This window comes from Neodiprion pinetum, chromosome 4 (assembly GCF_021155775.2).
Source record: "Neodiprion pinetum isolate iyNeoPine1 chromosome 4, iyNeoPine1.2, whole genome shotgun sequence".
Classification (NCBI taxonomy): domain Eukaryota; kingdom Metazoa; phylum Arthropoda; class Insecta; order Hymenoptera; family Diprionidae; genus Neodiprion; species Neodiprion pinetum.
In genome coordinates, this window is record NC_060235.2 from 27117033 (window position 1) to 27126602 (window position 9570).

At 32.3% G+C, this 9570-nt stretch overlaps 1 protein-coding gene across 3 annotated transcripts in view; it reads left to right on the forward strand.

Moving 5' to 3' along the window:
- Sdc (Syndecan) overlaps window positions 1-7093 on the forward strand; it is a 101456-nt gene extending 94363 nt beyond the window's left edge. For 2 of the 3 annotated variants that reach the window (XM_046619850.1, XM_046619851.2), the window contains 3 exons: window positions 1346-1434; window positions 2664-2829; window positions 3906-7093. In XM_046619850.1, the coding sequence (XP_046475806.1) occupies window positions 1346-1434; window positions 2664-2829; window positions 3906-4087 (437 nt within the window). In that variant the 3' untranslated portion in view covers window positions 4088-7093. Of the gene's footprint in view, window positions 1-176; window positions 324-1345; window positions 1435-2663; window positions 2830-3905 lie in introns of those variants that run through there. The other variant, XM_046619852.2, reaches the window with a different exon arrangement.
- Window positions 7094-9570: the final 2477 nt, after the last annotated feature.

The window sequence follows — 9570 nt, forward strand, 5'->3', positions numbered from 1 at the left end:
AGTGGCATTATAAAAGAAATACCATCCAGCCGATGATCTTATAAAGTTATAACGTTAATTACAAATCTTGGAATGCTTCCTGTAAACGTTACGATCTTCCGTTCGACTCATTACATACCGAGAAATAACTCAGCCAGCATGGACCGGCGCACATGTTGACTCAACAGCTGAGAAGTACGTGGACAGGAAAACGTGGCTAATGACGAATGCGAGCGGACTGATACGGAATCAGATCGTGTCGCGAATCTGAAGTATACGAGACACAATTGAAACCGATATTAACGGAAAGGAGGAGCAAAAGTGCAAAGAAAATTCCTGATTTGGTATTCATCTTTTTACTCGTTGTCAGGAATTTGTGTGCCGTAATCCAACAAATTTTTCGTAGTTTTTCGAGACTTTTGTTCTATAATTGCCTAAACCCAACAGATCTAGAGACATCGAGTCGTAACAAAATGAGTGTGTGTGTGCACTTTTTTTAAACTGTATAGGGACTGACAATGAGTTTGCACTGTTTCAATATTTTTCTCAAATTACAAAATCGCAGCTTTCAACATTCAAGCAAAATTTAAATAGCAAAGTTCTACCGAAATTACACTATAATTATTGTCAAGAATGGATAAGTATCACTCATTTTTACTGGTATCAAAGCCTACTTCACGAACTGATGTGAAAAATACTGAGCAGCAAAATTCCACGTGCAAAGAATGTCTTATTTGACACACCAATAACACCACAAAATGTATTCCCACAGTTGTTGATAGTTGAAGTACATAAATGCATTCTCTGGCGTTGTTGTTGCGTGAAACTGAAAATTCTTTGGATGATTGTATTTGGTATTCTACGTAAAATTGCGCTACCGTCGATTTTTTTCGCGTCAGTAATATGTAAGCTTTGATTATATGATTATATCAAAGTAAGTGACACTTTACGCGATCGGTAAAAACTAGTCATATTTGTATTATGTACGTATTCTTAGAATTAATAAGGAGTAAAATGACGCATCACTAAATTCTTATTTTTTTACGCAATATTCACGTCTGAATAAGTGTAATAAGAATCACATACACAAGCGGACTAGTTTACTTAACATGAAAATTTCATTGAAATACTGCTGTTATGTGCATTGAAATCGTTGCAAATTTTTGGGTAAAACTTTATGTAGGCTGATTTTTCTTTGTTGCACTGAGAAATTCGATATTTTCTTCTAAAGCCTATGCATATCGATATAAACCTAATAATATCATAAGATATACCATGAGTATTTTGGTATAACATATAAAGTTGCTTATCGTCAAGCCAATTTTTAAAATTGATATCGTGTTGAATCAAAATTTATACATTTCAGCATTCATCCCACCGAGAAAAGAAACAGTGCCAAAGAAGGTTGAAACAAAGGCCCCTTACATCGAAGATACCGTCGTCAAAACAAATCAGGTGAGTTATTCAACTTGACAATTGAGTTCAAAAGCTGCACATTACTTTCTCTGTAAAGGCATGGCAGATATAGATGTATGTGTAGTAGGTTGTTGTTTTTTTTTTTTTTAATTTTTTTTTTTTTTTTTAATTTAATTTTTTTTGTACTTGCTGTATAAAAAGTAAGTTTCAATCTCTCAGACAGACCACATCTGGCTTAAATAGTTATTATAATGTCAAACTATAATATATTGAAATATCTCGGCAATAATATCGTCTTTGATTAATTTTTCCTCCATGACACCTGAATGAATGATTAAATCGTCACATATTGAATAATTAAAGGGGGAAAAAAAACCCGGATAGTCTGTAATTAGTTATGTAAAATTTCATGGTAGTTAATTTATTAAATATTTATGTTACTGCAATTGGAATGTAATATACGATAATTCTGAACGATTTGGAAACTACATTATTTTGTCTCTACATTTTTTGTTGAATCAGTCTTATACTTTTCGATCAAAGTTAATCCTCTCTTTGCAATGTCGTGAACAACCTACAGAGTTTTTAATAAGTCTGAATATCTGAAATAACTCTCGTCTATTTCCCACAAATTAGAGTTGATGTTGAGAAAATGAAATGAATCTTCAATAAGTTAATCGTCAATATCGTTTATTATCTTTAATAATATAACAATTTGATCATTTATTCAGGCTTCGCGAAGATCTATCATTCAAAGAAGGCATGCTTGTCAAGATATTTTCATGTATTGAAGTTCAATATTAAATTGATTATTCCATCACGGTGGCAGATACAAAATCGCTGTGCGACACCTCTTAGATTTCGTTCGCAGACCTATTCTTCGGCGTAGCCTTTCTGGGAGACCAAGCTTTACTGCGTTTCTGGCGGGATCTCGGAAAAAAATTTTAAAAAACAAATTTGAAATAGTCTAGTGTGTTAGATTTATACTTGCATCTGTGAGTATTGAATGAAAACTTTCGTATGAAACCAAAATATTACGTTACAAGTGATCAATAGCCGACTCTTGACGAAATAAAAATTTTCTCTTGCTGCAGATTCGTGACAGCAATTCTTTAAGTATAGATATTTCAAATTTTGGAGCCTTTGAATAACCTGTGTCTACACGTAGATACTTTACATATCTTTAGCCCAAACGTACTATTTATTATACACTTTTTTCGTATGCTACCAATACTAAATATAGGCTTTAAATTTTATTCCCCTTTCAGCCTGTCATTGAGACAGTAAACAAACCAGATACCGGAGTTGATGTGAATGAGCCTGCGGGCGAATACGACCACGACGAAGACACCGGAGACAGTAGCGGCCCTGACATGAATCCTAAGCAGGAAGACCGTGCAAGTTCCTTCTTTGCACAACCTGGCGTCTTGGCTGGTAAGCTTTTGCAATTATTACCATCTTTTACGGTTTCCTCATATCAAGATTCTCACGTATGATGTGTTACAACACAAAAAACTGTTTGACCCACCGCTCGTTACCTAGTGAATTCAAGACTTCGGAGGAGAGTTGTAGAGAAAAAAGTTTTCAAAATCACTTCGCTTGTTATATTTTATACATCATATATTTCTGTATTTGAGTGAATGCTTACGGTTATTAGGGAGAGTATTCTTTAAATGCCAGTATTTTGAGGTAAAATATCTCTGTTTTTACTCCGAAGGTGTGATAATTTCACTGCACTGTATTTGGTGAAAACGCCCAGATCAAGTTCATCCTAATATCAGAAATAGTTAACAACGATCCTTAGAAATTTCCTTGAAAAAGACATAAGGAGAAGGGTTTTGGACTTACAAGATACTAATTGAAAATGTAATTACGAAACAGCAGTGTCTGAATGAAAATGCCTGAGGTACTAAAAATGCAACATTATTTATTGAAATCAAAACTTGGAAAGCAGTCAATGCATACTGTGAAATGGTCTCATAAAAGAATGCAGCAACTTTAAAGGGTAATTAATGATTAGGAGCAGTGCTCCTATCTCACACTATACTTACTTAGAGCGCAAGAATCACAGACTTATTTCGGTAAGATATTACCTAACTTATCTAATCTAGCCTAAATGACACTCAAGACGAGACGTGCAGAGTGCTTAGTTGCCTGAATCACAGGCTATTGTACCTGTCGAACGACGCATTGTACTGTGATATATAAAATGTCTGGTTAGTGATTTAATATTCATATACTTACTGATCGTTGAATGATCAACAATAGCCACTTATGACGAAATTGGTGTGAACATAGTGCGAACAAATTGCGTCAAAGACAATGCACCTAAGTTAGTTATGATAGAAGTTGAAGTATGGATATAGTAGCCTTTATTGTAAGAAGATGCTGGTATTACATTAAAAAAATTGCAGTATTTAATTCATTAAAGAAACAAAAGAGAAGAAAACTAAAAGTAACAAGTATCGAAGACATTGTCTTATTTTCTGATTGAATTTTCTTTGTTACAGCTGTTATTGGAGGCGCAGTTGTTGGACTACTTTGCGCAATCTTAGTGGTAATGTTCATTGTATACAGAATGCGTAAGAAGGACGAAGGATCTTACGCTCTGGATGAACCGCGTCGATCTCCCGCAGCCCAAGCATATCCAAAACCAGGAGCACCACACCATAACCGAGAGTTTTATGCTTAGAGCACTGGTTGTCTAGAAACTGATTCATACCCTTTACAGCCTCAAGATAGATACTGACTAATTGGCAATTACACTCGTCAGTACGTAAAACAATCTTGACACTGTATCAACAAAAAATTCATAATTGGAAGTTCCAAACTATTCCAATGCTCGTTGAGACAGCGCGCTTATGTTAGGGATGGAGTTAAACAATTATAAATTGAAATTTTCTTTCATTTATGTAACTACTCCAAAATTTTTGACGCCTATTTGAACAATAATAGATTCCTCTTGGCAATGGCTACATTCACGTACAAGCAGTGTTCAATAGACTTGACACGATATACGAATTCCTCCTTCAAGAGTATCAAATATTGAATTCACACGTAAAAATGATTTTCATGCCTTTAAAAAAGAGTATGTAGCCATCGAAAAGAGCGTTCAAAGTTACGAATTTGAGTCCAAATTTATTTGTTCAAATATTTATGAAATGATTGGTCAATTTTTACTATGAGTATTGCAATGACTTTAAAGAAATTGGCATACATAATATTTTTTTGTGCAATTTGCTATCGAAACACCATGGCTAAAAGTATGTAACCGCAGTTAATATTTCTATTTTATTTGAATACTAATCCAGATTGGAGAATGAATGGAATTTGTATATTTCAGTTTCAAGTATTTTGCTGTAGATACAATACTTCAATCATCACAGTTATACACTGTCAGCTGCATGAACAAATTCTGCTGTAAATCAAGATGTATAGAATTTGGTTTTGTTACGTTCCCTATATTTTTATGTAATTTTCTCATAATGCATACTCCGTATCGAGCAATTGAACCACATTCTCAGTATAATTATGGTATCAAATAATTTTTATTAGTTTGCCTTTCAATGCCAAACAATGATGTAGGAACAAATTAATCAGCGTATGGTGACGAACAGATTTTTAAGTATCAATCTTTTTTATAATTTGTACATAAATAATCACATATGTCGTACAAGTATACTGATTGTTGTTTTAACAATTCCAAATCCATCATGCCAGACACAAATTGATCAATTTCAAACTACCCCAGACGTGTTGAAAGTGTATAATTAATGCATACGTTATTCGTTTCCCAAGAAGATCAACAAATCTAGACATTATGTGGCGTACATCTTGTACAACTCATACCTTAGCTATTTTTGACCATGAGATTAACCGTAAAATCCATTCTAAATCGTTAGACAACTAATTATTGCATTAGGCAATATAATAAATATTGAAAGTGAGCGAATTTAACAGTGATAAATGAAGATGTGTTTTGTCACAGTTCATGCTGTCATGTTACGTAATGCAAGTGCTATCAGTCATAAAATTCAGCTAAATTCGCATTCGGCTGTAGCCCGATTTACAAAAATATTTGCCAACCACCAGTAACAGCAAAACGTGTAGTACACATATAGAAATTAATATATAAAGAGAGATGCATTTAATTATTATTGTCCAATAGTGAAACGCATGCGCGACTAACAATGTCAATGACGCAGTTCAGAGTCACCTACATTTTAATATCTGTATGAGACATACAATCTTAGAAGTGAAAAACGCTGAACTGAACCGTTGATAGTACCTTAGCGTAACAGAACCAAATATACTTCTTAAATTGTGTCTACCGCACAAGCGAAAACGTGAAAGATACTTTAGTATTTACTATGAAAACACTGTAATGACCAATGGAATGTAATCTCATCAAAAGAAACATGTGAATGAATAAATCACATAAAGAGCCACTTAGACTAGCTGGAAAAATGGCAACTGACTAAACTTATCTACTTTCCGACTCCTCTTCTGACATTCGTACCTCTAATAAAGTTAACCAACAACTGAAATAAATAAAGAACGATATGTTCGTTGAAGAATGTTTAGAATATCTCGAAATATTTGTGAATGTCCCGACGGGTCAGTACAATCGATATAAAAATAAGTAATTACGATTGTTTTGTGTTCGAAACTGGATGAGAAATGTTTTCCAATCGATGACTAAAATATTCATGATAATGTATATGTAACAAGCAACCGTAAGACGCTCTAGACAAGCTAACAGCGCACATAATTATAATCAAGGAAAGAACACGTGTTGCCATAAGTTTTAATTATGTTACAACTATTATTACTGTATGTAATTAATTACTAAAAATTTATCAAGTAACTGAACTATTTATTGATTTTAGGACTAACTAACTTGTACACACATTTTTCCTTCTCAGTTCGGCTGCGATGGCTACCAATATCGGTAGGACATCGTTTTATATCTACGTATAATTATTGTGTAATATTTAATGTTAACACTTGATCACCGATATTTGCTTGTGTTGAATTTTTCTTCATTCGGTGGTAATACAAAAATTTTTTTTTTTTTTGTTTCGTATTTAAAAAATCTGACATTCGGTTAGAAAATATGGAACTGAAAAAATATCATGCCGATACTGCCATATTACGTAAGGAAAGCAATTTGGTACAAAGCCAGAATTTCATGAGGTTATCGAAATGACATATTTTAATTTGGTTGACTGAAAGCAGAACAAATTCATCTTTATCTTATTTACCTTTATTTTACAAGTGAAAAATTATGCTTACATTCACTTGGCTAGGTACCAAAATATTGATGGTTTAAGAATTCTCAAATTCAACAGTTTTTTATTGTTAAATGTCCAATATAATAATAATAATAAATTAATTAATAATAAATAAATAATAATAACTAATAATAATGCGTAATTATAAATAGCTGAATAATGTTAGAAATGGTAAACATAATGTTACCTATATAACATTTTTTTTTGTTTAATTCCGAATCAACAATATTTGAATCAAGCGAAAATTTACTAATAACCAGCTACATAGTTTTGAAATAAAAATGTCATGGTAGAAATAGCTTTTCGTCGCATTGAAAATTGCTGTCTCGACAAAAGCTAATTGTAAACCTACTATTTGAAATCGTGCGAGTGTGTTCCTATGAGTAAATTTTTATACTCCAACAGATCTCGTAATAGATTCTTTACTATCGTCCTCTCTTTTCCTTGAAGCGTATAACATCTTCTTTGTCTCACCGATTCGACTGAATTTTCGCAGAAACACAGCTCTCGCATTTACGCTAATTGCGTACTAGAGTTCAATCATAATGAATATTGATTCCCAGGTCCATTAGAAAATACGCGTAGTCAGTAGAAAATACGCTCTTCTCAATCAATTAGAAAAATTCGTGCTTTGAAGTTTGGTACGCTTCTATAGACGAAGAACAAAATTCATTGATGCAAATAAGGGAATGAATAAATACGCACCAGTCATCTTCGTTTGAAATATTTGCCGTATACGTTGATAAATGTCGGAACTATGAAACCATATTTCGCGACTACGAATTTTATTGTTGCTGAAGTTGTAAAAAAAAATGTTTTTTCTAGCATCACAGAACCGACTGAACTTGATAATACGAATTCTCCCAAATGACTGAGATGTACGTATTTTTCAGTAACTGCATTTATTTGTCTTCTTAAAGTACTGCAATATCGGTCAGATCAGTGTTGTAAAGCAAAATTTATTAGTACACTTCCTGTGCTCATTGGATAAAAAATCGTTCAAATATTTTTTAGCTGGAAATCTATAAGTGATTGCAAAAGCAAATGAATACTCGAATGGCATTTTTGTATATTCCATATATTCGTACATGACATTACACGGACACATGACACTGACGCGTTTATGTAAAGCTTATCTTGAAGGAAAAAATTTTCGTGTGAAGATGAATTTTCAGAGAAATATCTAGTACACAAACACCATTCACCAAATAAGTTCTCATTTCGTATATTTTCATTTCGAATGATATTTCGACGTTTGCAAGATGTTTAAAGTTAATGATCAAGGTAGCATTTTTGCATCAAATTCTACACTGTTACCATGTCTCTACCCAGATTTCTGGGTAATTTAATTTTATTATATCGAAAGACTATGAAAATTTTGCCCGTATTGAGGCATGGATTATTATTACACGATGTAAACATAATTTAAATTAATCGTCAAACAGAGTTAGATAGTGATTGATTATTCATCTGAAATTAAATCAAATAAATGCCCCATGAAGTAGCTAGAGATAAACTTGCATTTTGTTCTAATTTTAAAAGTAAGAAAGTAAGTACAAGTTGAATACTTCGTATCGATACGTATATCGTAAAGTTTTAATAAATAACAACCTTAACCCTTATCGCTGCTAATTTCCAATCGATTAGGTGTACTTTCTCAGACATTATACAAAAGATTTATAACGAAAGTAAAAAATTGGAGAATTAAATGTTGTCTTTTGAATCTATGCAAAGTAGAAATTGTCCCCAATAAAAATGACAAGGTCGGTAATTTTGCTAACATTATTTGTAGATTCGCATGTAATACTAAAACCAAATCGATACAAACATATAGGAGAATAAAATTTGCACCACCAATTATTTATTTGGTAGATTATCATATTCATACAGAAATTAGACAACTATTTACATTAAACTCTATTCATTAAGAGTGATTGTAGAAAATGTATAATTACAATTTCGCCAACATGTTAAAACCGTGATTTTCAATATTGCTGTCCATTTTCTTCCAATCAGTCTTGACTAATCATCGCGAATTGCTTCTGGGGCATTTATCTTATTTTCAAATGCAGGTAAATAATTTCAAGCGGTACTATCTAGTTCTGTATGTGACATGATTTTAATGAAATCATATTTTATAAGGAGATATATTCCATAATGGATAATATTATAGTAACTATGAAGTGTCTATTAGACGACTATAGGCCAGGTGGACGAATGAATAATAATTTTAAATCATAACAATAATTATTATAAAAATAGTAGTAACAACATTAATAATAAAATAGTAATATTTAATTATAACGACTCAGAATATTATTTTTTAAGTGTGAGTATCGTTTCTATGGTGTACATATATCCATACTTTGGAATTAAAAGATGGTAGTTCCACTTGGGGACTGAATTGATGAAATTTTTGGTCAGAAAATAGTGCGAACAATCGAGTGAGTCTAGGAAAAGTGGAGTTTATATCTTTTGTGTCTAGAGCATAGATATTAGTAATTAAATATCGTTAATTAACAACAATTAATAATAATTGCACTTATAAATACATACATATATTATATATTATAACAAACAAAAAAAAAAAAAAAACAATACTATATGTCATCGCTCCTATTCTGTAAATAAATACTGTAATGTATAAGATACATATTTCAAGGGCTTTCACTTTCAGGAATAATCCTCTCTAATACCCGCACACGATCCTGCAATCTACAGTCAACGAGGCGCCAAAGTCTTTTAAGGAAGGTGCGTAAAGAGCATTTTATCAGACTTGCTTCTGCGCTGATCTTTTATTCCCTATATCTTATAATAAACCCCTGCACATTTTGTTTGAGCTTCTATAATTTCTTATAAATTTCTAGGAAAATTTCCGTGT